The sequence below is a fragment of the Mastacembelus armatus genome, chromosome 12 (genome assembly GCF_900324485.2).
Source record: "Mastacembelus armatus chromosome 12, fMasArm1.2, whole genome shotgun sequence".
Classification (NCBI taxonomy): domain Eukaryota; kingdom Metazoa; phylum Chordata; class Actinopteri; order Synbranchiformes; family Mastacembelidae; genus Mastacembelus; species Mastacembelus armatus.
Window position 1 is genome coordinate 11897461 of NC_046644.1, and position 27861 is coordinate 11925321.

At 39.2% G+C, this 27861-nt stretch overlaps 3 protein-coding genes across 6 annotated transcripts; 2 read left to right on the plus strand and 1 right to left on the minus strand.

Annotated features, from left to right (window-relative positions):
• Window positions 1-435: 435 nt before the first annotated feature.
• svopb (SV2 related protein b) lies at window positions 436-5899 on the minus strand. The gene is made up of 16 exons (XM_026297755.1): window positions 5788-5899; window positions 5491-5585; window positions 4899-4984; window positions 4726-4824; window positions 4566-4637; window positions 4345-4469; window positions 3725-3788; window positions 3491-3616; window positions 3285-3413; window positions 3108-3181; window positions 2808-2884; window positions 2589-2693; window positions 2095-2206; window positions 1915-1996; window positions 1729-1818; window positions 436-871 (listed from the first exon to the last, which is right to left on the minus strand). The coding sequence occupies exons 1-16, from the start codon at window positions 5847-5849 to the stop codon at window positions 668-670; spliced, it is 1602 nt and encodes a 533-aa protein (XP_026153540.1). The 5' UTR covers window positions 5850-5899; the 3' UTR covers window positions 436-667.
• A 3339-nt stretch (window positions 5900-9238) lies between these two features.
• Window positions 9239-19611, plus strand: myo1hb (myosin IHb). 3 transcript variants are annotated; one of them, XM_026297829.2, is made up of 32 exons: window positions 9241-9389; window positions 12091-12252; window positions 12662-12777; window positions 13087-13285; window positions 13394-13474; window positions 13588-13767; window positions 13853-13951; window positions 14066-14179; window positions 14284-14355; window positions 14443-14562; window positions 14646-14713; window positions 14795-14900; window positions 15034-15114; window positions 15204-15295; window positions 15413-15507; window positions 15648-15694; window positions 15915-15995; window positions 16093-16198; window positions 16319-16436; window positions 16619-16732; window positions 16832-16908; window positions 16989-17057; window positions 17177-17261; window positions 17387-17549; window positions 17703-17786; window positions 17887-17980; window positions 18154-18209; window positions 18288-18423; window positions 18540-18610; window positions 18782-18879; window positions 18988-19087; window positions 19164-19611. In XM_026297829.2, exons 1-32 carry the CDS (start codon window positions 9360-9362, stop codon window positions 19188-19190), a joined length of 3141 nt encoding a protein of 1046 aa, XP_026153614.1. In that variant the 5' UTR covers window positions 9241-9359; the 3' UTR covers window positions 19191-19611. The 3 variants fall into 3 exon arrangements, with proteins under 3 accessions (XP_026153612.1, XP_026153613.1, XP_026153614.1); XM_026297827.2 differs by having other exon boundaries at window positions 9239-9389; window positions 14284-14562; XM_026297828.2 differs by lacking the exon at window positions 13394-13474 and having other exon boundaries at window positions 9239-9389; window positions 14284-14562.
• Window positions 19612-20535: 924 nt separating this feature from the next.
• Window positions 20536-27667, plus strand: LOC113124595 (sushi domain-containing protein 2-like). 2 transcript variants are annotated; one of them, XM_026297601.2, is made up of 16 exons: window positions 20536-20672; window positions 20896-21094; window positions 21330-21481; window positions 21604-21771; window positions 21853-22027; window positions 22148-22349; window positions 23122-23207; window positions 23836-24104; window positions 24194-24328; window positions 24475-24633; window positions 24858-25106; window positions 25317-25500; window positions 25684-25778; window positions 25879-26058; window positions 26461-26557; window positions 26703-27667. In XM_026297601.2, exons 1-16 carry the CDS (start codon window positions 20609-20611, stop codon window positions 26746-26748), a joined length of 2460 nt encoding a protein of 819 aa, XP_026153386.1. In that variant the 5' UTR covers window positions 20536-20608; the 3' UTR covers window positions 26749-27667. The 2 variants fall into 2 exon arrangements, 1 of the variants encoding a protein (XP_026153386.1); XR_003295064.1 differs by lacking the exons at window positions 26461-26557; window positions 26703-27667 and having other exon boundaries at window positions 25317-25496; window positions 25879-26019.
• Window positions 27668-27861: the final 194 nt, after the last annotated feature.

Genomic DNA, 27861 nt, shown 5'->3' on the forward strand with positions numbered 1-27861 from the left:
TTAATTTATTATCATGTATGAAATAAATAAAATAAAATAAAAATCCTCAAATCCTTTTATTGTGTAACCACAAATGTTATGCATTTCTAATAAAAAGCAGTTATTAATTAGTTATCAATCAATTACTGTTACTGGTAATGTAGAGCAGTAATAACAGACCTTACATCTCTTATTGTGTAAATTGCAATACTGACATTTATTAACAAAGTAAAACCTAAAGCGGATTGAAAAACTTTTAAGTGAAAAACAGAAATTGGTTTCATTTATAAATAAACAGTCTACAAAACATGATTGTTATCCAAAATATATAAAATACAATTCTCACTGTCTTGAGGACAAGGCTTAATATGTGCAGCTCTAAGCAGAAGCTGCAATGTGCAAAATCATTTTCCAAATGCCCCTGAGCTGCTGTTGTTTGGTTCGCATGGCCTAAATGGGAGAGGGCAAACAAACCAGTCCTAGGGTGCTTCCGCTCTCATTAGGCATGGACAGTAGGCCTGTCCTCAATTAGCGCTCCCTGCATGTAACCAGACTGTCCCCTGCTGCTCTTCAGCCGCCACTCAAATTCTTCAGTTCATAGATAAACATACAATTGTTGCATCTTCAGCAGCCTGGGAGTTGACAAAATATCTTTTTTCCTATTTTTTTCCCATTCCTCGTAGTTGATCTACGGCTGGTCCGAGCTGTGCGTTGTACCATTTGTCTGGCTGTTTGTGGTGGTCGTCTGCCTCGCGGCCTCCTGGTCAGGACTGGACTCCTGCAGGCCTCTGCCTAGTGTCTCAATGGGCAGGAGCAAGGATGCAATGCCAGCCAACAGACAACAGCCACAGTACACTGACAGGGTGAGATACACTGATGTCCTGAGCATCACCTAGAGTCAAAACACAAAAAACTGAATAGTGTGACCTAGTAACAGAGAGCCTGATCTGAAGGAGGCTCTTATTAGACTCATATTGCAACCCATGTCCAAATTTAAACCTGCAATACAGCCTCACAGTGAGTGTTGTCATGCAAGCTCTTGTTCAGTGAAAAGAAACTTCATTTATGATTTATTCTATAAATGGGCAATGACTAAAAATGAAGTTGGTTGTGGACGTTTATACTATCCATGTGTACAAGAACATACATGTATCTGCAGGAGAATCCAAGTGACACAAAACATATTACAATTTCACTGATCTACAGGTGGCAGTAATATGGCAGGAGATACAACAATGCTCCAACAAAAGCAGTGCAGGAGATTACTGCAAGCTGCTAAACATGGACTGCAACAATGCAGGATTTACGATGCTAAGAAATATCAATTTTGAATATGTTTCACAGGATTGAAAACAGTTTGTTAGACTTTACACATAGATTTAAACCTTTTTTTGAAAATATGCAATTGTATTGTACTTCATATTGCTGCTGTACACCCAAACCATCTCGTTTTACAGCGAGCAGAAGGGCCTAGGGTGTGGTTCCCAGACAGAGTAAATCCTCATAATGCGGTCACTAAGTACAAACCTTAATGCTTTTATTGTGTTTTGGTTTCTCTCATGTGTAATAAAGACTGCAACCTGTAGTAGGTTTTGAAAAAAATGAAGAATATTCTTATAAAACAAATTTGAAACCTGGAAATGTGTAACTTGGAGATTTAAAATGGTTACATGGCAGTGGTTTGTTTACACTAAGCTTACTGAACAAGGCTTTCACAACACACAGACAGAGATTGCCAGTCCTTCCTACCTGTGCCACAAAGGGGGTGATCAGGGCACCCAGCTTGGCCATTGCACTGGAAGTCCCCATGGCTAAGGCTCTGTTTTCTGTAGGAAACACCTATGTGTGATGAGAGAGGAGACAAGAGAGCATTGTATCTAAACTACAATTTCAATATGTCTAATGTAAAAGTTGTAAAGTAGTATGCAGGCCTACCTCTGGTGTGTAAACAAAAACAACTTGGTATCCTCCAGAAATAAAGGCTCTGGCAATGAAGATAAAGACTGTAAGAGCTGTCCTGCATAAACAAAAAGAGAAAGAGTAAGAAACTAACCTTCATGCTTTATATATTGTTGTTACAATATGACGCAATAAGTCAGAGAGACACAAATTTACCTTCCAATACAAGCATATAAGGGCAGAATGCACAAAGAAAACACAAAGAAACACAGGGCCAAGCTCCGCTTTCTGCCAATATACTCAACTGCCAGAAGAATAACTAAGAGACCTGAAACAAACATAAAGAACAAACAAGAGTTGTAAGGACACGGTAAGTAAATTACAATTTAATAGCTCAGGCCACTCCCTTAAACTACCTGCAGGTCTGGGTGGTGGTATTAGTGACATTACAGTATAATATAGTTAAAATCCTTTAAATCTGTTTTTTTTTTTTTAATTAGGTGGAAATGATTAATGTACAAATATAATGGTAATGAATAGAGATAGTTTTCTGTGCACTCAACTTGATGGCGTTCAGCTTTTAAAAACTTAAACCGGATGGATGATGAAGAAATAAAGGGTCACGTTCACACCGTTCTTTGCAACAGCATCAAGGTCTTTACCTTCCTGTTTAAATTACACACCACAGCTTTTAGAAAATAATAATTCACCTGGGAATTCAGCCAAGGTCGTCCATAACAGGTCTTTGTAGTCATCTGATGTCAGATATGTGCATTCCAGACTGCAGCTCGGTTCAAGCTTAGCCTGTTGAGTGGCTGCAAGCAAGGATGATACTTTTATTTTGATATTTCCTCAAAACGAAGATAAATGATGACAAAGAACAAAAAAAAAAGTTTTTTAATTTAAAAATTTGTGTAAGTGTCACTTACTCCCACATGAATCTCTTGCTTGGAACATCTCAGTTGTCAACAGGACTATCCCATAATAAGAGAATGCATTTGAAAACCTTTGGATGTAATAACAAAACAGTGATCTATAAAGCATTGAAGTAATTGTACAGTATACATTATGCATGTACACAATGTCTCTAAAGTATACATTTGACACAGGGCTCCACCCAAACACATGTTCTCTTATTCAAATGATAATCCAACACAGTGGGCCCAGAGTGTTCGAGTGCATGACCTGGCAGGCTGATAGAAAGGAGGTTTTATATTACTTAAACTAACCATATAAACCACAGGAGAAGAGTAGTCTTCCAATACTGAGGAGTGAAAAGATCTTTGATCTGTCCACGTTCATTCTGTAAAATTAAATCGACAATTAAACACTATATTGGACATACATACCTTCGTTTTTAAGAAACAAAGGTAACCTCAACCTTGTAAACACATCTTTAACCTCACCTGTTGAATAACAATCATCTTCCCTTCAGGCATGGCCTTGCCATTTTCTTTGGCGATGCGTGCTAAAGTTTCCAATGCCTTTTCTCTTTTTCCTGTGAGCACTTCAAAACGAGGACTTTCAGGCAGCCACTGTGTAACATGAAAAGTTTAGCTGAGGGTTTTACTCCAGATGCTTTTATTTTAGGGATGTCTATAAACATACTTACAAAGCAGAAGCAAACAAAGATTGCCATTGGTATAGTGGACAGGCCGAGCAGCCACCTCCAGCCGAGTGTGGGCATTATCCACAGGGCCAGGAGGACCTCGAACACAGCACCGATTGCCCAGAAAGCCTGATGCACACAAACATGTCAACTGGGTTGAAATTAGTCAACCTTGTATTTAATTAGATCAATGATTCAACACTGAAACAGAATAAGTGTGCATTAATAACAAAATACCGAAATCAACATAATGCAGATGCCTCTTGTCTTTGCTGGAAGGAACTCTGAGTAAAGTGTCACCCTACAAAGAAAACAAAGACTTATCACAAATAACTCCTTGGCTATTAATCATTAAGGCATCATTAAGGCATCTCAGGGGCGATTTTAGACACTTTTAGGGGTCACATGAAATAAAAAAAAAATCAAATGCAGCAAACAACATTAGAGATGCTGACTCTTCTGAATGTGAACACTGAGGTAATTGGTTGTTAAAACTGTGACTTAGAAAGTCACAATGTTCAAAACAGATGTTGTGAACATTGTCAAACAGCTTTAGCTGATTTAGCTGCACACCTGCCAGGTGATGAGCTAACTTTCTTAATTTAGTGTAAGTGGAGATGAAATAGCAATAATGTTTACATAAAATGTTACTAGCCATGCTCCCCATGGCGTGACAGAGTCCCATTTCCTTGTTATCATCAAATGGAGAGAGCAGGATGGACTCAGCAGAAAGAGCCCTGGGCATGAGGTGCTGTAAAATGTCACATTCTCCTTAGGAACTGAGCACCCCTAAAAATCTGATCCTAGAATCGCCCCTGAGGCAGATCCACCATGTGTAAAGAGGGCAGTGAACTTACGACTGAGGAGCTCCACCGATGCCAAAGCCAACAAGGCCCCGCAGGACCAAGAGCCAGCCGTACACTGGAGCGAAGGCACTCAGCAGGCCATAGTACAGAGTCCAGCACATACAAATTGTTAGACCCTGTTTTTGGCAGAGAAATATATAAAAAAAACAAGTTTAATATCAGACAATATACAAATAACACTAAATTATGTATGAAAAACCTAGGCTACTCACTATTTTTCTACCATACTTGTCGGATACATTCCCCCATATTGGTGAACTGATCCCCATCCCAACAAAGACCACCTGAGGCACAAAAAAAAAGCTGAGTCCAAACATAAAAGCACATTACAAATCAAACTAGGTGAAGAATAGCACCAAGCTGGGACTTTACCGATGTTATGAGTGCCACCTTGTAGCTGGGCAGCATCCACTCACAGTGCAGCTCAGGGCCCAAGATACTGAGGATCATCATCTCCATGGCATCTCCAATCTGCACCCAGAGAGAACCATGTGAGACATGTACAGTATTTGGAAATCAAAGTGTGAGGGTGTTAGGTTTCTCACCCATGACAGTCCGGTGAGGAGAGAAATTTTCCACTGAAACGTTCCAAAGCCAATGGCCTCCAGGGCGTCGTCTACTGTAAACATTTCTGTAAAGGGACAAGATGGTCACTGCAAGTTCATTCTCACCTGTAAAGAAGCGTATGCAGAAGTGTCACGGCTCAAAAAGTTGCTTAATAATGTCATAATTAGACTTAAGCTAGGAGTGACCACAGAGTTTAAATACAAAACATTACACCCATTAATCAAACTCTGTTACAGATTAAATTACTAGAAAGCAAAAAAAGCAGTTAGGCTCCACCCTGACAACCACAGTACTGTAGCTGTCTGTTGCTCATACTCACATACCTCAGTTAAAATTTGAATGCAGATCTTTTACACAGACATACAGTGAAAGGTTTTTCAGTTCGGCATTTCTGTTTTTATGAAGGTAAATGATCTAATTGACTACATTTCCCATAGTTACAGATTCAAGGATAAACTCAGATTTTTACTTCACATTGTCAAGAGCACACCTTGACAATGTGTGACTTTTATATGCCCAAACAGACTGAACTATCCTGTATAAAGATAAAAAAATAAACGCTTCACAAACCTTTAGTTTTATTAGATGCACATGTGGATTCAGAGGTTGCTGAGGTTATTGTGCAGATCCCATTGTTGGTGTCCTGGGCCTCATCACTGTGACCTCTAAATGTCAGCAGACCAAAAAGAGAAATTCAGGAATTATTAAGCACAAAAATGTCACAGTTCAAATAAAATGTGTAACCTTTTATCACAAAGTTAATTGGCCTGGGGAAAATAAAGCAGGACAGGTTTATCTCAGAGTATCTTCCCCTTCACTATCACAAATGTTTAAGGAAATCACAAAAATAAACTCGTTTTGTTTTACCCCGGTTCAGGATTTCTCCAGCGCTTGTAAGTGATCTTAGTTGATTTACTCCAATTGTCCATTTCAGCATTGATGTTAGAAAGCTGTGAGCACACAACACACAGAAGACAACAGAATAATGTGTTGTAGTCAAACCTGCTGGTGCAGTCACTTCAGGTTTCAGTGTGACGCCCAATCAGAGAACAAAACCTGCAAACCAGACTATGGGCGGAGCTCCACCCGAGTACAAAACTGCTCTTAGCACAGAAGTACTGCAGGTTAGCTTCAGATGCTGGCCAAACAGGTTCATTAAACTAGACTAGGAATGAAGCTTGAAGATATTTCAGCAATATCATGCAATATTTACTATTCTACTGACTTAAATTCAATTCCAACCAAAACTTAATGAACATGTTTCAGAGTTCTTTCACTATTCCTATGAACAGACTGTAAGAAATGAATGTTAACAGTGGAGTAAAGGGAGTAAAGATTTGATATGATTCAGCAGGGAAATGCTGCCAAGAACTACAAATGTACTTTCAACAGAGGCTCAGTACCTGTTATAGCCTGTAGCTGTCAGCAGGTTGTGCTCTCATGCTACTGGTGTTTTTGTTGCTGACAGTTCCTGTTGTCAGAGGCAGCACACCTCAGGTATATAGTTGTGTTTATAGTTCACACAACTGCTGACTACACAGTCCAAAGCCTATTGTCTCTCCATAGAAACATTACACAAAGAAGAGGTACTTTTTCAGTAATAGACCAGATTCTGCATCACCTGTAGCAGGGATAGGCCTTTCTGGTTCTCCAGGGCCATTGCCCCTGGTTGCTATCCCTGCCCTACTCACTGCTGATTATCTGGATCAGGTGTGTTCAGCCAATCAGAAGCTGGAACATACCATCTTAGATGTGAGTGGAAGGGGGGGGGGCACAAAGTGAATTGGTATCTTCCATCTTGTGATTGGCTGAACACACCTGATCCAGATCAGCAATGGGACTGTGGCCCTGGAGGACCAGAGTTACACACCCATGACCCACAGTATTTGCAGACTACAATAAATTAACCACTGGGTTAACCTTTAATAATGTAATACATTTTATAAGCCTGTTGTGTATTTTTTTTTAATACACAAGATAGATAAATGTAATAAAGCAGAAAATACAATTTTCCCTTCTGAAACATGGTGGAATACAAGTAGCATGAGATGGACATACTCACATAACATACAGGTATGTAAAAGTTGTGTTTAATTAAGCACTGAGGGGCAAAAAAAACAACTGAAAATATATTTCTACATCTTTAACAAGTAAACTGTTTAAATCATGTTTTTACAGCCAAATTGAGGATATTTTATGAAATTCGAAATCTATAGTCGGTCTGTAGCGCTCTGCATCACTGGAAGTGAGTAAAGCCAACCTGAAAATAAAAGCAGTCGAAAAGTAGAAGACTGTGAGGACATGCTGAGCCTGCTGCATTATGGGACAGTCATAAATACAGTACAGGTAGAATATACAGTGGAGCCCTGATCCACATATCTTCTGGACACATCAGCCGCTTGGTCAGACTCACACAGAACAATAGAGAACCTCAGCTGAGTTTGTCTGATTTGCACAAAGAACTACAACATGGACTCAGAGGTACAGTAATGTTTGATTTTGCTTTTTTTTTTGCTTGCTTATAAATTAAGTGATAAAATAAGTACGTTGCAGTCCTATTCTACACTTAACTAAACTAAAACTAGCATCGTCACAGTTTGTTTTGGCCTTTAAAATCCTGCCCTGCAATCTGTTTGCTCACATGAATAAAGGATTAGTTGAAAGTTTAGTTGTTTGGGGCTAACTGAGCCTATGAATATTTATCTGGACAAGTAGAAGAACAAGGACAACCTGTCCTTCACGTGGTAGAAACAAGAGAACAATTGACCATATTATTATTTACTTCTTATCAGATGTTAAGATTTTGGGTGTGTTCTTGTGTCTAAATTCTTACGGTACGTGTGTAGTTTGAAGAATAACTTTTCAAATTACTAATAAAATAATAATTATTACTGTGGACCAGTGGTGTAGGAATGAGGCTGGACATGGAATCAATTGCAAAAGTGAAGGAGTATATTCTAGGAAACATTTTTGTGCTAATATAAGGGCAGGGTGTCTAACCTCAATTCTTTCTGAGGATTGAACAATCTTCTGTCTTGTCCTTGGTCTTTCTGACTTTCTATAGTCTTTTTGGAAAACTATGTTTATGTATGTTATTTTATTATATGTACACTGTATGATTATACTGTAAGAAAAAATATTCCACCTCCTTGTCTAACATAAATTCATAAGGCTGAATTGGAGGTGTCAAGGTTATGTTGATACCTGATTTTGTCATCAGTGCTCTCAAATGATTAAACTCAGCATGATCAGAATGAATGAAATGGTCTTTCAGTAGATGCACCATAAATCAATATTATGTGGCCACCACCACATCTTTGGTGAACATGGACTGGGTGTGTTTTTCTCGGGTGCTTGTTGTGAGAGCAGCGGTCTTCTTTCAAGATTGAGTGGACACTACACATTCCTTAGTATTCGCCTAATGGATTACATTATGTTAATGATGATTTTTCCAGGATGCTCTCTTATGTCACTGTGTGTTTGAGCCAATCTTCAGACAGTAACGTAAGATGCCCTTGTTGATGCATACAGGAAGCCCAGTGTTAAATTTTAAACAGATGAAATGAGAGGGCAACATTACGCTGCCTGCTGGCAATTTTGAAATAGCATGTAGATAGATGTAGATGCAATCCTTATCCTCAACCCCCCCAAATTCCTCTCATGAAGCCACAAAATACTCAAATACTTGAAAAATCAAAATCATATAAATTTCTTAAAGTAGCTGGTATAAAACCAGGTAAAACCCTGTTACTCACCTGTTATAGCTATTTTTACTTTTAAAAAAACATCATTGACACCAAAGAATGAAATTAATTTGTCATTTTGAAGCTGGTGTCACAGAATGTGCAGAATCCTACATTTAGTGCCAGGTCTGATCATCGTGGCTCTGAAGAGCAGTTAGTAATTAGTTTGAAATGCATCTGCCTAATCAAAGATCAGTAATCGAATACCTGTGCTGTAATTTTGTGGGTCTGGGTGGATAGAGTTACTACATCCTTGTATTACATACCCACACACCCATATGCACACACACGCTTCCTTAAACACATAGTGTAGCTGTTCAACACTCAGTGCTGAATGAATTTTTGCTGCCTGGGCTCCATGAATGTTTAACAAACCCAGTGAGCTCATTACTGCCTCATTCCCTACAAAGCAGGGACACCGGTCCAACAGGAAGCAGCAGTGCCACCCTACTCCTCTGTCTCAGGCCATGGCACCGGGCCTTTACTGAGCCAGTATTTGAACCAGGGACCGATGCAAACCTGAACAGCAGGGGATAGACTAGTCAGTAGATTGTTGATGAAACTACTAGAAGCTATGGAAGACCTCAGCAACTAAAACTACTATCATAGGCTGTGTCTGTCTGAGTTGTATGTCCGAGAACTGAAGTTGAGACTAATTTGGATTTATCAGGTTCATCACACCAGATTGATTCAACCATGACACACATGGCTTTGGAAGTAAAGGAGGTAATTATAAAAATCTGGCTTTTGTGTTTTGGCTGATTGCAGGACCTTGTAAAGTAATAGACTTTAAAACTGCACTTATCAATATTTTTATATTAACAAATGACTCATTGCTACTATCAGTGAATGGTGCAATAACCCTCAGCTCTACAGATCCCATTTTAGGTTCTTTGGGCTCCTTGCTTTGGTTTTGTGGCTTGTAACCACAGAAAAAATATAATGTTCCTTAGTATCTTCTGGATGTGGAAACTACTTACTAACAGGTTCACAAAAATACATTAAAAAAAAATCAAAAATAAGTTAATTAATTAATCAGTGCAGTTTTAAACTCAACAAAACGTTACTGTTCTTAAGTACATCTTTCGTTGATTTTTTACCATTCAGCAGAGTAAAGTTTTCACCAAACAGGGTAGTCGGTTCATAGCATGTTATGCTAGTGTGAAACCGTAGCAACAGGGGAGGTATTGTACTTGACTGATGTGATGGAGACCTGTTGACAGTCAGGTTTCTCTAGACACCTGGAGCCCCATGCTGTATATGTGTGTTGCCCTGGGTGGTGTCACTCAATGGCCCACGAGGAGTGCTATCTCTTTCAGCATCCTAAATGCCACTTTGTGGCTGTGTAACAGGATCCTGCGCCATATTGGATAGACAGGGGCAACTGAGCGCTCTCTAAACATCAAAATTTGATTTATTGTTTATTGTAGTTTTTTCATTTTAGATGTTATGTGTTACCTTATACATAGACTACCAGTCAAAAGTTTGGGCAACTGAATTGAATGAGAAAGTGTGTCCAAAGTTTTGACTGGTAGTGTATGACACTGTTCTGTTCATATGTGTTGATATTGCTGCCCTGTCTAGTCTGCATCAGATGCAATGGTTGTCAATAAAAGACCTCTTATGTTGAGACTCTACACTTCAGCAAAAGTTTCCATCGTCTTACTGTTTAAGTACTTAAATACTCAGCAGAGGTCACATTTTCTTTGAATGTATAAAATCTGTGTCCAGTGCCTGGCTGCTTTATCTCTCAATGGGAACCTATGTTGTTACATTTGGTGCAAGACATGCAGAGATTTGACAACAAAATACAGATGACAGAATATGTCAGAAAGCTGATTTACACACAGTGTGTTATACACAGTGTTGATTAAACTCCCATGTCAAATCAACATTTTAAGCCACTAAACTCATCTAATTTTCTGTTGTTTTAATTAACTTTGCTTTTTACAATGCACAGCACTTTGAAAACACAATTAAAAATTATCTTCAAAATAAAGGCATTAAGGTAAAATATGTATTTTAATATATACTAAAAGGGACCAAAAGTAAACATTTTTATCTACATGGCTTCTAATCATGAAGTCACATTTGAATGTCATATTAAACTCTTTAGATATGAAACTGAAGTTAGAAACAATTATTTTGAAAAAACAGAAACATTCAGTCAGTAAATGTTGAAATCTTAGAGATAATCACATGTGCATATTTGTTGTGTTCAGGAAATGTCTAACCTCTCTATACAAACACAAAAACAAACACACAAAACCAAACAAACAAATACATATTTGACATTTGCTTCCTTTGTTGCATACTGACTATATTATGAATGGTTTCCTACTGAAGGAAGTCGGGGCTGCAATCTCTGTTTCCTGTCATAATACTGTTCTTTCCCTTATATAAAACCAAATGTTCAGTTCAAAAAAGTGACGGAGGGACACACACACATCAGGGACCATCAACATAGGTAACTTTTAAATAATTCTAATAGTTTTTCCTTGTTGAGAATTTTAATGATCACATGTGGTTTGCAGGACATCATTTATTGTGACATTTTGCTGTGAATTTTAATGGATCAGCAGAGCAGCAGCTTGTTTTACTGGAGTACGCTGTGTGAGTGTCACTTACTTTGGCTTAGTGACAGGTCAACTTGGCAGCGATGAAAGCCAGACTACTGAAGCTTAATCTCAGACTGTATTTCAAAGCACCATAATTAAAATGCATTGTGCAGGCTGTTTTTTTGTTTTATTTTGTTTTGTTTTGTTTTGATTTTGCCTGGTACTTCTTCAGTTGCGTATTAAGGAACATTTTTCTTGTGTTTATATGATTATAATGAATGTAATGACCTTTGGATTTGACCTGGTTAAATTCACATTTCCATTAGTTTTTGTTGAGTCTTGTGTTAAACCGTCACTCTTACAAATTACAAAGAGGAGTGTTTGCGTATTTCGTGTACGCTCTGTCCTTGCCATGAACATGACTGATGGCTCTTGTGAGAACAGTGAAGCAGATTAGATAGTGGTGGCCGAATTTAGATTTGTCATGAAAATAAAGGATACAGCCAAGGCCACTAACTGCTCTGACTGGAAGTCACAGATATAGGGACGTCAGTCAGGAAATGAGTTACCACCTATGTAATATATATCCTAGTTTGTCCTTAACTGACAGCTTGTGTCCGTATATAATCTGGAGTGACAACCTTAACAAAAACAGATACCTTTTGAAGAAAACAGGATACAGTGGCAAAGGATTGAACCTAAATGCTTGTTCAGGTCAGAAACAGCGTTAAAAATAACATTTGTACACTTCATTAGATTAATAACTTGTATCGTCAAGGTCTCATAGTATGCACAATACTGCTTTGTCATTGGACTTAAAATATCTTTCTTCCTTGTCATGTCATTGATGTGTTTCTTCTTGGGCACAGAGCCTGGAGGAGAGGTGTAACCGGATCTTGAGGAACATGGAGGCCTCCCTGACGGCCCGGGATCGTGTGGGAATCCAGGATTTTGTTCTCCTTGATGCCTACACAAGTGAGAGTGCTTTCCTGGACAACCTGAGGAAACGCTTCCATGAGAATCTCATTTATGTGAGTCTTTCCTGTGTGGTATCATTTTGGACAACATAGCCTCAGTGTTTCCCTCACATTGTAATTAAACCTCACACCCTCAACCTTCAACCCAACAAGGTCCTAATGCTGCGTTGCCTTCTGCTGAATCTGGCACATCATGTTGCTGAAACAGCAGCTGCTGTTCTTTTATTTGCAGAGTGAGCAATCTAAGGTCATAAGCTCCATAAGGTCACGACAAGTGATCAACCAAACTTATTGCTTTTGATAAGAGGAGGAAAATGACTTATCAGTGGAACGATGCACACACACCACACTGCTGGAGAACATTTCTTAAATTTAATGGAATTTTTGCGAAAAACAACCCCCTGTATTATCAAATGTGCAAGGGTTGCAGACTATAACTTCCTTTCCATATCTTTCTCTACAGACCTACATTGGGACTCTCTTGGTGTCGGTCAACCCGTATAAAGAGTTAGACATCTACAGCAAGAAGCAAATGGATATCTACATGGGAGTCAACTTTTTTGAGTTGCCACCTCATATGTAAGACTTTTAGCTATATCTCAATGTGGATTGATGTTTTTGTTTTTGTCACCATGACTTTGGTCCAGATTGACATATCTCAACAACTACTGGATGGATAACTACAAACATCTGATATTCATGGTCACCAGATAATTAATCTTAATGACTTTGTTTGTGCACTGATTTTTCTTCACTGACATTTTTAATTTGAAGTGAAATGACTTGACAACTACTGAATGGTTTACTATCCAAAAAAAAAAAAAAAAAAAACTTTCATAGTCAAAGTCTTAAGAAGTTGCTGCGTTTTACCTTTCTATGTACTTTCAGTTTTGCGCTGGCGGACAATGTTTTCCGCACAATGCTGTTCGAGTTCAACAACCACTTCATCCTGATCTCGGGGGAGAGTGGGGCCGGTAAGACAGAGGCCTCCAAGAAAATCCTGCAATTCTACGCTGTCAGCTGTCGAAGTACCAGACTCCTGAACAATGTTCGAGACAGATTGCTTCTCTCCAATCCTGTGCTTGAGGTCAGTGACACAGATATGTGTGCCAAAACTTCTGCTGTGTAAGATCATTTTTAAGGGAAAAACATGGTTTTAAAATCTTATCTTCTTTTTTTGTTTTAAACCTAACAGGCTTTTGGAAATGCCAAAACTCTTAAGAATGACAACTCAAGCCGCTTTGGAAAATACATGGACATTCAGTTTGATTACCAGGTGGACTGAAATATTACCTTATATTACAGAGCAAATGACAAAATAATAGATACTAAAACTCAGCGGTGCGATTTCTTCAGAACTGGACTTTAAGGATTGCGTTTCTCTCTCAGGGTGGTGCAGTTGGCGGTCACATCCTTAGTTACCTGCTGGAGAAGTCCCGTGTGGTCCACCAGAATCACGGAGAGAGAAACTTTCACATCTTCTACCAGCTGGTGGAGGGAGGAGAGGAAGATCTGCTCCGCTGGCTTGGCCTGGAGAGGAACTGCCAGCACTACAGTTATCTGGTTCAGGTCAGTGGAGAAAAAAACAACACTTAGTTTCTCTCATGCAATAAACATCAATTGACTTCAACCTTTTATGCTCTGTCTCTTGCAGGGTGGTTGTGCCAAAGTTAGCTCTATCAATGATAAAAATGATTGGAAGACAGTGCAGAAAGCCCTTTCTGTCATAGAGTTGAGTAAGAGTGATATTGAGGTGAGGCTGTGCAGTAAATCTTACAGCATGATACTTTTTAAAAAAAAAAAAAACTACACATTTTAACTTTTGCTGGAGATGAATTAACTTTTTTTCCCTCTGGGTGTAATGCAGTACCTGTTTGGAATTATTGCTAGTGTGCTCCACTTGGGAAATATCAAGTTTGAAGCAGATGTTCGAGGATACGCCACTCTCAGCAACAACCAGGAGATGCACTGGGTGTCAAAGGTAAGACTAAAGCAAACCACAGAGAGTTTACACCCCCCCGTCTCTTACTTTCTGATAGAGATTTGCTGCCACATGTCAAATTTTGTTTTTCCTTTTCTGTGCAGTTGCTTGGGATTCCTGCTCAGGTGCTACAACACGGTTTAACCCATAGGAAGATTGAAGCCAAAACAGATGAGGTGAGTTTTTATTATATAAGTATAAATCATGTTTTAATTTGTATAGGTTGTCCATTTTTAACGATTTACCTCATTGTGAGGTTTAAGGTGTTCAGCCCCTTCTCTGTGGACCATGCGGTATATGCCAGGGATGCCCTTGCCAAAGCCATTTATGACCGCACATTTAACTGGTTGGTCAACAAGATCAATGAATCTCTAGCTAACAAGGTGAGTAAAATCTCTAACCTATAGCAGGTATTCCATGTTCTTTTAAAAACTAAAACCCATGATTTTGTGGTATTTACCTGTAGGATTCATCCAGAAAGACAGTGATTGGTCTTCTTGACATCTATGGGTTTGAGGTTTTCAGTGTGAACAGGTGAGAGTATGCATTTATTCTGCAGCATCGACATGGTTAAATGAAATATTCAATACTGACAGTGCATTCCATTTACTTCAGCTTTGAGCAGTTTTGCATCAACCACTGCAACGAGAAGCTGCAGCAGCTTTTCATCGAGCTGACCCTCAAATCAGAGCAGGAGGAGTACGAAATGGAAGGGATTGAAGTAATGACACTATTGTTTGACATCTGTCATTTAAAATGCAAATAATCTGTAACAATAAACTCACAATCAATAAGGCATTTACAAAAACCACCAATGTGATGCATTGCTGTATGTCTTGCTCTCGTATTAACAGTGGGAACCAGTGCCATATTTCAACAACAAGATCATCTGTGACCTCGTAGAGGAGAAACACAGAGGAATCATCTCATTGCTGGTAAAGATTTGATTGAGCAATGCAGAAAGACAAGCAATATTCTGTCACGAAACTAATACAAAGCTGAATTCTTGATACTCGTGCTACAGGACGAAGAATGTTTACGGCCCGGAGAGGCCACAGATCTCACCTTCCTGGAAAAGATGGAGGAAAAGATCGGCGGTCACCCTCATTTTGTCACGTGAGTTCGAAAGTTACGCTTTACAGCGGTGAATATAAATGGTTAAAGTAAAGGACAGATCATCCAGACCTGTGAGTTATTCCAGCACACACTTTATTAACTTTTCCCATCCTGCAGACATAAACTCGCTGACCAAAAGACCAGGAAAACTCTGCAGAGAGGAGATTTCCGCCTCTTGCACTATGCTGGGGAGGTCACATACTGTGTAGTTGGTGAGAGATAATTTCATGATTAAAATGTTTATTCTTAATTTTTCTCTGATTTTCGGCCTAAATCTTCTAATGATGCTTTTATGTTATATTGCTTTCTCTACTGAAATCACATTGAATTTGAGAGAACTGTAAACTTTCAGGATTCTTGGACAAAAACAATGATCTCTTGTATCGGAGTGGGAAAGAGGTAATTTCATTTCATCTGTAATTATTAGGTTAAATATTGACTCCTGAAAATGAATGCAAATAATGTGATTCAGTGTTTTATGTGTTACCTTGTATTTTCCCAAAGACACTTAAATAGACTTGCATGAAAATAAGCATTATTAAGAATTTGGTAGCTTAAATGCTTATCACATTACATTATCATTTATGGTATATATGGCTATTGTGATGTTGTTCTTAAGGTCATGCAACAGTCCAAAAATCCCATTATCAAGCACTGTTTTCCTTCCACTGAACCAGACAGCAAGAAGAGACCTGAAACTGTAAGAATTGATTCAGATAGTCATTGATTTCATAAAGTATAATGTTGATCATTACTATCAGCACTCATATATCTCCTATTTTCCTGTGACTAATCAGGTGGTGACCCAGTTTAAGAGTAGCTTGGTGGGCTTGACTGAGATCTTAATGTCCAAAGAGCCCTGGTATGTTCGCTGCATTAAACCCAATGAAGCCAAGCAGCCAGGTGAGGCCAAGAAACTCACCTTTAGTGCCCCCTTTCCTACCTGTGTTAGCCAAGCTAATACTAAAGTCAGACTAGATGCCTTTGACACATGAGCTGTTAGGTTTGTGTTGTCTCCTTCAGGACGTTTTGACGATGTTTTGGTGAGACATCAGGTGAAGTACCTGGGTCTGATGGAGCACCTGAGGGTCAGACGTGCTGGGTTTGCTTACCGCCGCAAATACGAGATATTCCTCCAGAGGTATCTCAGCTCACGGGCTATTTCTGTTGTCTTCTCAACCAAAACATACATGAAGTTCATTTCTTGTAGAAGACATTAGAAATGACATCATTTTTGTCAAGGTGACATACACTGCTGGAGCTGTTGGTTGTATTAGCAGTGCACACAGGTGTGTTGATGTGTGTGTACTGTTCCGTGCTCAGGTATAAGCCTCTGTGTCCAGACACCTGGCCCAACTGGAAAGGTACAGCAGCAGAAGGTGTGCAGCGCCTGATCAAGCACCTGGGCTATAAACGTGATGAGTACAAACTGGGCAGGTAAGCAGATCTAACTGAACATGTCTGTACGTCTATAATACATGTTGGTTCAGCTTAAAAGAAGGAAGACCGTTTGTCTCACTGTTTCTTTATCACAAGGACAAAAATTTTCATCCGCCACCCTAGAACTCTGTTTGCCACAGAAGATGCCTTTCAGGACTGCAAACATAAACTAGGTGAGATATGCCTCTATAAAGAGCTACAACAAGCATCAAATGCTTCCCGTGGGTGAAACTGTTGACTGTTTCTACTGCAGCAACAAGGATTCAGGCCAAATACAAAGGCTACAGGGTAAAAGGGGACTACCTGAAACAGAAAGAAGCAGGTGAGCCATGAGCTGGCAACATATTTTTTATAAACACAAACTAAAACTTGTTCCTCGATGAAATGTAGAACTGCCTGTATGACAAATATGACTTTTTCTAATTGGTCATGTCTAAACAGCCACTAAGATCGAGAACTGCTGGAGAGGTCTGATAGCAAGGAAGGAGCGAGAAAGGAGGGCATGGGCTGTCAAGGTTATCAAGAAGTAAGCTAACACAATTATGTCTATACCGAGGTTGAATGAGATGGGGATGATGACTGTAAGGTGATGACCAAGCAGTCTCAAAGGCTCTACGCTGTGTGGTTTTTCTGTTTGTTGATTTGTTCTAGGTTCATCAAAGGTTTCATGACCAGAAATCAGCCTGCCAGCATCGACAACAGCGAATACCTGGCGTATGTGAGGCAAAGCTACCTCACACGGCTGAAGGAAAACCTTCCCAAAACAGTCCTGGACAAGGACTCATGGCTCACCCCTCCACCTATAATGCGGGAGGTGGGTGATACATTATTTTTTTGCTTTGTTTTGTTTTTTTTATAATATATTTTTAATATTTTACAAGAGGGCACATGTTGGCAATTTTGGTAACATCTACACCGCGTACAGGTGTCAAATCTAACAGCTCATGAAAGCTGTATGTTTTTGCAGGTGTCTCAGCTCCTGAAGAAGCTTTACATTCGCCAAATGGTACGAAAGTACATTCAAGGAATCACTCCACAGAGGAAAGCACAGGTGCAATCCACTGCCCCTAACATATAATGTTAGAAACATATGTGGATTTAGCCACTCTACTTTAAAGACCATACACTTCTAATATTTTTCCTGTCTCCAGATTATGTTAAAAGTACAGACGAGCATTATGTTCAAGGGGAAAAAAGAAAGCTACCCCTTCAGTGTTTCCAGACCATTCCTGGACACCAGGATAGGTGAGACTGCAGAACTGTTTTCTTGTCACTGTGTGTACTTATAGGAATATTGTGTTTAAACTAAGACTATACTTTCTGAGCCTGATAAATAACTACTTTGAGATATTTTTGGATTATCGTATCTAGTCTGTGTGAATTACTTTCTCAGTAGCTTCTGATCTTTTATTATTCAGGTGCAGAAGACATAAACATCAAAGTGCTGCAGATGATTCATCACAAGCACATCAAGGTAAATGAACAATGGAATTTAATTGACCTAAATATCACTTTTTATTCACATTTCACCTTGTGCACCTTCTGTCCACAGTACAGTGTGCCAGTAGTGAAGTATGATAGGAACGGGTTCAGGCCACGTCTCCGGCAGCTTATCCTCACTCAAGATGCTGCCTACCTTGTTGAGGAGGCCAAGATCAAGCAGCAGATTGATTACAGCTCTTTGAAAGGTAATGGGTGACACAGAATAAGCAGCATTTTTTTTTTTGTAGGAAAAGCTCTATGCAGTTTGCTGCTACACACGTGTGTCACTCCAGTTTTAAAGTGGCGTTTTTTTTTTTTATAGGTGTGTCTGTCAGCAACCTGAGTGACAACTTCCTGATCCTTCATGTTACGTGTGATGACATCAAGCGAAAAGTACAGTACAGCTATAAACACTGCAGATAGAAACACCTAAAGCAGTGCCACTATTTTCAGTGTTTTTTTTTTTATTGTCACAGTGTCTTACATTATTTATAATCTGATGATATCATGATAACATAATATGGATGGATGCCTGAATATGACTGATAACCTCGGCTCTTTCAGGGGGATCTGGTTCTGCAGTGTGACTACCTGTTTGAGGTCCTGACCAAGCTGAGTGTTATTGCCAACAAACAGAACTGCATCAAAGTGGTCCAGGGCAGGTACAGAATCTAGATCATGTGCAGCAAAGTTTGAGAACTAGAACTCTACATGGTAAAAAAAAACACACAAATGATCCAAATTCAATATGAAACTGTTCTTATGTGTAGTGTGCGATTTGACATCCAGCCCGGGCGAGAGGGGTTTGTGGACTTCAAGAGTGGTCAGGAGTCTACGGTGTACAGGGCAAAGAATGGCCATTTGATGGTGGTGAGTGTGGCATTCAAAGAAACTAAAGTTATTATTCATGATATGTGTAGTTCACTAAGTTCCACTTTTATTTTAGGAATCAACAAGAGCAAAGTCAAGATGATGGTGATGTGGGGGTGACCTCAGAGTGGCAGATCTTGAATCAACAGCCTCGCTTGCTTTGTAATCCTGCTCCTTGGCCGCTGCCACTAACCTGTCGGCTGATTTTTACTTTTTGCATATTTATGACAATGTTATACAATAGTACATGTTATTATTACACAAGTACTGCCAATACTGTAGTTGTGAGCGCAGAACATGCCTATAGCAGCGCCTAGCCAGAATATGAATAGCTCTGTTTGTTCCTGAATCATAATTAATATGACAAGAAGATGTATTTTTGTATTACATTTATCTCAACTGTAGACTAGATAAGATTAGAGAAAAATACAGTACGATGTGTGGAGTCACAAATGTAGCAATGGGTATAATGCCTCACCCATGGTGTACCTTTACATTAAATCATTAAAGCACAATGAAAACTTCAGGTGTAAATCATCTGTTTTCTTGAGATTAGTTCAGTACTGGGAAAAATATACTAGAATTGTTTTAAATGGATGCTTGACAAAATATTCAATAGCACAAGGCACCATGCAGCTGTGGCACTGAGACGATTCCTGAGGCATCAGCGCCACCTACTGGATGACTGCTGGGCCTACAGCTCCCCACCTCAGGGAAGGCATCAAATTTCATAATGAAACCTGAGGTTTGGTATGTACTTAAGTGATTAATGCTGCAGAATTTAAATTCCATATAATCTCATCTCTAAGGTCAGACTCTGAATGATATATGCCCGTGTAATGGCTTTTAAAACAATCAGTGCTGCCACAGCAAAGGCAGACTGGATTGTCCATTGACTCAATCTGCAGCACACTCTGCTGGACAACAAAATCGCCTACATGACAAGAAAACATCACGGGGTGTTGCTCAGTCACTCAGCGTAGCTGTGGTTCAGAACACATTCAGCCTCCAGAAGTGGCAGGGATTTACAACAGCTGCTAGACTGGACTGATGTGTCACAACTTGCACAGGCTAAACCGACTGTTTGCTACCCAATAGCACCCAAGTGTGTCAGAATGTGTTCATCATTGTGTCTTATCTTTTGTGCATGTTCACCAGGATGCACTGGGGCAGAGGATTTATTTCAATATTGTAAATATAACTGTCTTGTGAATTTGTCTTTATTTAGATACAATATGTAAATATAATAAACCAAGGTGAGTATATGAAGCTCTATTATGCAATCTAAAATGTATTACTCAGATAATAGATCTTCCAACCTTTACAATGGTCAAAGGTAGTCATGTGAGGATAGATACTGTGCACTTGGCATCTGGTTGATGATTAAACAGATGTTTGTAAATGCCTGCCATCAAAAAGGCAAAGGTTAGAAAAATGCTGAATATATATATATATACCTGAGTTAAAACTACACAAGCAGCCAAGAATGTGTAGCTGAGACCTTGATAATTTCCCTCCGTCATGATGAGCAGATTCACAGTAATAACTTTTTTCTTTCTGGTTTTGTGTATTTGTCGGAGTTTAGGTAAGTACCCACAAATATCCAAAGCTTTTAAAATTTTATTCTGTCTTTCATATCAGACCTTGTAACAGTTAAAAGTATTTCATGGATCCATTTTAAAATTCAGTAATTTGCTTGTTAAAGTTAAATGTTTGTATGGATCATAATATGCTGATTTAATTCAGTGTTAAATAAACTGGTGGTTCCAGACTCAATACTTAAAACGTTTCTCTCCTTGTTTTGACAGGACAGACATGTGAGGGGAACTGTGGGCAAAAACTAGACTCATGTTCATGCCACCCGACATGTACGTCTCTGAAAAACTGCTGTACAGACTATAAAGAATACTGTGTGGAAATCTTTCCATACTCTGGCTCCATTTTTGGTGGGATGGATTTTATAGTCCTTGGTGCAACTTTTAATAAAAGTTCCCAGATTGTCTGCAGGTAAGACGATGATTAATGATTCAATGATTACATCTTCCTAAAGCTGTTCTGATCATACTTCTGATTTATTGATGGTGGTGAACTGAAGCATAATGGGATTAGTAAGCCTTAAACAAAATCCACTTTACCTTTTTTTTAGAGCTTTTACCTACATCTTATGGGTCAGGTCTTCTGAGCAAATAGCTGAGGAAGACATTCAAAATGAACTACACTGATCATTCTTCTAAAATGGCAGGTTCAACAATAACACCAATACTTTGGGGTACGTGGATGAAAACAGTAGAGGCCATTGTATCTCTCCCCTGCTGTATGAATCAGGATGGATTCCTTTGCACATCTCCTCAGATAACGGCACTACATTTAGTAGAGCTGGGGCCTGGCTTTCAGGTACATCAATGGTTTGTATTTTCTTATGATGATGATGTCAAATCTTGTCCTTGAACCTAAACAACATTTTCTATTTAGTGATGAAACAACATTAATCTATGCTCTATATGATTCAAATATAGTGCATACTGGCAAGTTAGATTCTCAGTTCAAAGCGATTCTTGTCAACTCAACTAAATGGCAGTACTATGGCACACCTAATGTTGGAGGCGCTCTTGAGATGACATGGAACACCTCTTTGGTCAGAGCAGAGAGGGTCAATATAGAGCTCTGGGGATACAGGGAGACAGGTGAGTACAGCTGCAATGTAAATAAACTTTGTAAGTCACAACTTTGTAGATTGAGGAACTTTGTAAAACATTTCTCTGTAGGAAAGCCTTATTCAGACAACTGGCAGGGTGAGTGGGAGTATCTATACTCACTTGGAAAGGATCAGCCTAACAGCGGTTTCTTTAGCTTTGTGCCCAAACCAGCAGAGAATGGCTTTTCAAGCTGGGAGCTCGGCTCTCTGCGGGTCAGCCCCAGCACCTACCCTGATGGCATGTGGTATGTACAAACACTTTATATAATATATGCTAGAACTGACAAAGACATCTGGGTCTTAAAGTCCAAAATTTCAACATGATGGTAATGAATATAAAAAGTAGTTTGTTGTGTTTTATTTAGGAATGTACAAGCCGCGTGGACTGAGGATCACGCTCTCGCCTGGCATCTGGAGAAGGAGTTTAGGCAGAACTCAACAGCTTGGGCCCTGGAGAAATGTGTAGCATGGGATCAGCTGGAAACTGAGCTGCCCAACTTCCTTGCTGAGATCATAGACTGTCCCTGCACTCTGGCTCAAGCGAGAGCAGACACTGGCAGGTTTCATGTGAGTATGAAGAGCAAAATTTAGATGTGGCTGCACTTGGAAAAACAGCCTTGAAGTAAAAATTTAATGATTAAAACTGGCAAACTACAGTTTAACTGGGTTGGACTGTCATGTGCATAAACTTGTCAGAAATATAAGAATCCAAAACATAATGGCTCAAAAGGAAGTTACACAACTGTGTGGACAAATTACAGCTTGGCCAAACTTGTATGTGTATATATACATACAGTATATGACATTATATGCAAATTAATATGTTTCAGATGATCTGAACCGAGAAGTCATTGGAGTACTGCAATTTCATTTGATTTCTGCTTGATACAAGTATATCATTACTTTATGTGTTTATGGTGGTTGTCAGTGGCTGTAGCCTTTTGTTAATGCTCACTGCTTATCAGTGCAGAGTCAGGGAGAGGTCTCCTTTAATTACAGTATTTACAAGAACAGGTAGATTTTACAAGCTGAACACAATTCAGTAGATATTATTCCTCCTTATCCTACAAATGTACTCTTAGGGTTGGGTGGGGCCATTGCTGTGTTTTAGAGGCAGAAGAGAGACAGATGCAATGTTAAAAGTTAATGTGTGCAGCTAGGGACTTTGTCTGTTGATGATGATTCGGTGTGAAGGATTTAACTTTTGTCAAAGTCAAGCAAACTAACAACCAGTGCGGCTGTCTTTGTTATATTATCATTACGCCACAAAACTGCATTTTATCCAGAGAGAAATGCACATGTGGGTGTCAGGTCACAAATGCTGTATCTCTATCTCCAGACTGACTATGGCTGTGATATAGAGAAAGGGAGTGTGTGCACCTACCATCCTGGATGTGTCCACTGTGTGAGGGCGATACAAGCCAGGTGAGTCCTTGACTCAGAGATAACTTGGCATCACTGTTGGGTGACAAAATTATATTCTGCAGTACAACTTTATTTGTAAGTTTATATACTAGGTAGTACTGTGGCCAATATAATCTCCAGCCTAATACATACAGTAATTAGGATACAGTAATATGTAAATTTAGATTTGTAAGAGTTTGGCAGGTTCATTTTGATACTGCACTGTGTGGCTTTCTGTCTGCCTAATTTTATCTGTATTCTTATCTATAACCTTAATGACATGCCCACACCCCTTCACCACTGGATGGCCCTGACTTTAAGTAGTGAACACCCTCCTTATCCTCCTTGCATTGCTCAAGTTGAATTGTTGCACCAGGGACAGAACAACAACACTGTGTGTATACGTTCTAATGGAGCACCTGGCCATTAGTGCTGACTGTACAGTAAAGATATCACTTTGTCCATCACTCTCAACAAATGTTAGTTTGCCGACATGCTACACTATGATGATAAATACTAAACATGCGTAACATCAGCGTGTTAGCAGTGTTATTGTGAGTGCATTGTGAGCTTATTTAAACTACCATTATGTTTTCAATTAGAGCATGTTCACTGTTTTGATTGTAATGTTTTGGAAATCTCTGAACAGTCCCAAGTATGCAGCAGGACAGCAGTGTTGTTATGACAGCACTGGTGCTCAGGTCCTGACAGCAGACTCGATTGGGGGTAGTACTCCAGACCGAGCACACGACTGGGGCTCACCTCCCTACAACAGACCTCCTCGAATTCCTGGACAGTCGCACTGGGTCTATGATGTGCTCAGCTTCTACTACTGCTGCCTGTGGTCTGACAACTGTCACTACTACTTCAAGCACCGGCCCTCCAGTGATTGCAAGCATTACCAGTCACCCAGCACAGGTGAGTGAATTTTTCAATGTGGAACGTTTCCTAGGTTTCCTTCTGATTGTTGCCTACTGTTAAATCTTACTTTTTGTATGTAATTCCAGCTGTGGTGTTTGGAGATCCCCACTTCATAACATTTGATGGTGTCAGCTACACCTTCAACGGTCAAGGGGAATACACTTTGGTAACCTCGGAAAGAAAAAAGCTCACAATCCAAGGAAGAACAGAGCCTGTGAACGGTGAGCTACTGAAGGGGCTGAGCTTTTTAAAAAACACTATTTTTTGTCTTTCTCAAAAAAAAAATGCTGCCACCAAGAATGATAACAAATGCTTTGACATATAAAATACACACTGCACATGACCTGGTATCATTTCTGACTATTAGGAACCACAATTAAAGCAACAAAGTTATCGGCTGTGGCGATGCAAGAAGCATCATCTGATGTTATTGAGGTGCGTCTGGTCAGCGGTCACAATGGCCTCGAAGTGTTGCAGAATCAAAAAACCCTCTCCTTCACTGAACAGAGCTGGATGGACTTGCATGGTGAGAACTTGATTCATCAAGTCATCAATTTTACTACTTCTGGAGAAATGTTGTGTTCAATCTGTTCATTTCTTTTGACATTTTGTGTTATGTGTTGTTGCTCCCTGTTGTTGCTCCCTGTAAGCAGCTGGTTCAGAAAATGTTTTTAGGGCTTTCACACCACGGTCTTGATATTGTCAAGATAAGATTAACTGTGCTTTATTCTAAACACCCCTCTCTTCTAGGTGTGTTTGTGTTTTCTCCTACCTCTACAAATGTAACAGTGATGTTTCCCTCTGGCGCCGGGGTCGAAGTGCGACTGAGAGAAAGAACCATGACAACCACTGTGCTCCTGCCAGAGGAGTTCAGAGACTCCACACTCGGACTGCTGGGAAAGATGAATGGTGACGCCAGAGACGACCTGGTTCTCAGCAGCGGTGAACTTGTGGCCAACTACAGCAATCCAGAGGAGCTGTTCAGTTTCGGGGCAAGCTGTAAGAAATAACTGACACTGAAAATGATTTTTCAAAAATGATGTTTTTTTCACAATCTACTGTATGTACAAGCTGTAGATGTACTATTTTTGTGTTTTCATGCACAAAACATATATTTGCAGTTCAGAAAAATGTGTACATTTTATGAAACATGAACAGATAATGTTGCTGTGTTTTCACTTTCTATCCATCTTTCTTTTTATCCTACAGGGGCTATATCCAACGTCTCTGCTTTGTTCACATATGATTCAGACTATCTTCTGGATACATATTATCATGCTCCAAGACATGAACACAGTTTTATTCCAGTGTTTTTTGCCCCTGAGAGTCCAGAAGATCCGTTGGCCAATCAGGCATCTCAGATATGCTCTGGAGAAGGCTCTCAGTTCTGTAGGTATGAATACTAAACTGAATTATGTTTTAGAAAGTAGAGATGAAATGATCAGATGATTCATTGATTAGACTATTGACAGAAACATTATTGGCATCTATTTTTATAATCAAACCCAGGCTGCAGTGCTTTTAAAACTTTATCAACAGTAGCTCTTTTTTTTGATCATTTCCTCTGAAACTCTAGGTATGATATCCTGGTAGGTCGCAGTCCAAGAATGGGAAATGCTACCATGGTATCGTTCCAGAGTCACATTTCTCTTGTCAATGATCTACAGCCAGGTATGTACATATGTTGACAAAGTGTATGAAAATGATTATTATTGTACAATTATTATGGACATTTGCTTGGTTTCTCACAAGTTACTGTTATGCTGTGCAGTGGTATCCTGTGGATGGCTTTCACCTCCAGCTAATGGGAAGAAAGAAGGGACCACATATTTACAAGGAGCTAAGGTGCGGTTTTCCTGCGCCGATAGCTTCACTCTCAAAGGATCAGCAGAGCGCATCTGTCAGAAGAATGGCCAGTGGTCTGGAGAGGAGACAAGCTGTGTGGTTTCAAGTAAGAATAAATGATGAAATCAGTCTTATCCAATGATTTTGAGCTTCACAAATCATGTGTGATGTCTGTATTTGAGCCTGATCTGTAGCAAACATCATGGAATCCCATCCAATTATTGATAAGATATGTCACTGAAATGTACACACATCAACCTCATGGTGCTGCTAACGTAACTCAGAACAATTTTAACATGGACTTTGCTGTGTGTGTTGAAGTTAGGACACATAAATAACTACAATGTTACCAGTTTGATTCTGGTTGAAGATCTTAATTGCATGTCTGCTCAAATTCCTGTCTAAATCTGTCTAAAGCAAAAAAATAAACCCATTTAATCTTAATAAAAGTTTATGTTTCTGTTGGGAGATGCTGGTTTAAAACCAGTATGTCTTTGTCATATTTCAGGTAATCTCATAGGAATTGTTGTTGGTTCAGTCATTGGAGCTGTGACCCTGATTGTAATTATCACAACACTCGTACTCCACTCCAGAAAACAGAAAAGGTGTGATATAGATTTTTCTGATGACATTTCTAAAGTATATTATTTCATTTGCTTATTATACAACAAGTTTAACATAGGCTGTAAATTGTTGTTACCCACTAGAAATGAGAGTAAATTTTCTTTCTTTGCTGTTTTTCCATTTCAGAAAAGCTGCATGTTTAGAGGAAGCAATGAAAAATGAGGCCCTCTAACCACAATTACTGTCAGACTCATAACCTCACCTACTAAAACATGAAAAACTTTTTTAAATGAATACATGCATAAATACATTGCTTACATATTTTGGTTGTAAATTTTGTAAACTACAGCAAATATCCAGGTTACATATACTGTAAGGCTGAGCAAAGGTTCCAGTAGAGCTACAGTAAATAGCAACTGCATGGTACATTTAACATGGTAGAAAAGTATCTATGTACTAATGTATATATAGGCTGAAATTGTAACCTGTACGGCACTTCTGAGTACACGTACCATCACTGCACAGTATTCTGGTTTAATTAAAATGTGCATCGGTAGGTTTATTTAAAGTGGATGCTCTATGAAAAAGTAATGGTTGGCCTAATTCACTACGTACTGTATGTCTGCTCTGATTATACCCTGTCTAAACTGGGGTAAAATGCTATCTGCAACAGTTTAAACACTCCAATACTATTAATGTCATATAGTGCTTCAAATTATTTAACTTTGTTTGCGTCAAAAACAGTGATGCTATAACAGTATGTATTGCAGGCTTTTGTCTTGGTAACTTGTTGCATTACAGTATGTGTTTACTTACCCCAAGTTACTATGTAACAATAACACTGTACCTCCATTGCTCAAAATTTATGTGGTTAATATATTTGACTGATGCTTTGGATGAGTGCTGATGGGTACAGATATTGCTTTGTTAATAATGCCATTCCTCTCTGATGACAAATAGCTCAATGATTTATTCTTCTAGCTGGGGTCATTATTTGACCAATATGACACCCATGAAAATGTAGTTGTCGATGTAAAATTCCTCACTGGCACTCGACCGCATCAGTCTTTCAGTCCATCACTTTGTCCTGAATGTAAACAAGACTTTATAATTAAAATATACCATTTGTGCTTGACATACTCATCACATCATTCCATTTGTTTAGTCTTGAGTTTTTTTTTTTTCTTCCGTTTAGAAACGGAAAATGACTTGTTGTTTATTGTGACTCTGAGCGTACGTACTGTTCCCTCACATAACACAAGGCTGTGACTGCTGTGGACAAAGAGCCCCAGTATGTGACAAGAATGTAAAGGGCACTGCTGAATAAGGTGTCTGCTTACTGTTT

What these genes read in the sequence shown, in the direction of transcription:
- svopb (XM_026297755.1), bottom strand. Translation starts at nt 5,849, where the DNA reads ATGGACAATTGGAGTAAATCAACTAAGATCACTTACAAGCGCTGGAGA. An exon ending in TGCATCTAATAAAACTAAAG is followed by an intron (nt 4,985 to 5,490) that starts GTTTGTGAAGCG and finishes GTCCCTTTACAG; the next exon opens with AAATGTTTACAGTAGACGAC. An exon ending in ACAAGTATGGTAGAAAAATA is followed by an intron (nt 4,470 to 4,565) that starts GTGAGTAGCCTA and finishes TGCCAAAAACAG; the next exon opens with GGTCTAACAATTTGTATGTG.
- myo1hb (XM_026297827.2), top strand. Translation starts at nt 9,360, where the DNA reads ATGACACACATGGCTTTGGAAGTAAAGGAG. An exon ending in GCTGTCAAGGTTATCAAGAA is followed by an intron (nt 17,262 to 17,386) that starts GTAAGCTAACAC and finishes GATTTGTTCTAG; the next exon opens with GTTCATCAAAGGTTTCATGA. An exon ending in CTCCACCTATAATGCGGGAG is followed by an intron (nt 17,550 to 17,702) that starts GTGGGTGATACA and finishes ATGTTTTTGCAG; the next exon opens with GTGTCTCAGCTCCTGAAGAA.
- LOC113124595 (XM_026297601.2), top strand. Translation starts at nt 20,609, where the DNA reads ATGATGAGCAGATTCACAGTAATAACTTTTTTCTTTCTGGTTTTGTGT. An exon ending in AGCTGGGGCCTGGCTTTCAG is followed by an intron (nt 21,482 to 21,603) that starts GTACATCAATGG and finishes ATTCAAATATAG; the next exon opens with TGCATACTGGCAAGTTAGAT. An exon ending in TTACCAGTCACCCAGCACAG is followed by an intron (nt 24,105 to 24,193) that starts GTGAGTGAATTT and finishes ATGTAATTCCAG; the next exon opens with CTGTGGTGTTTGGAGATCCC.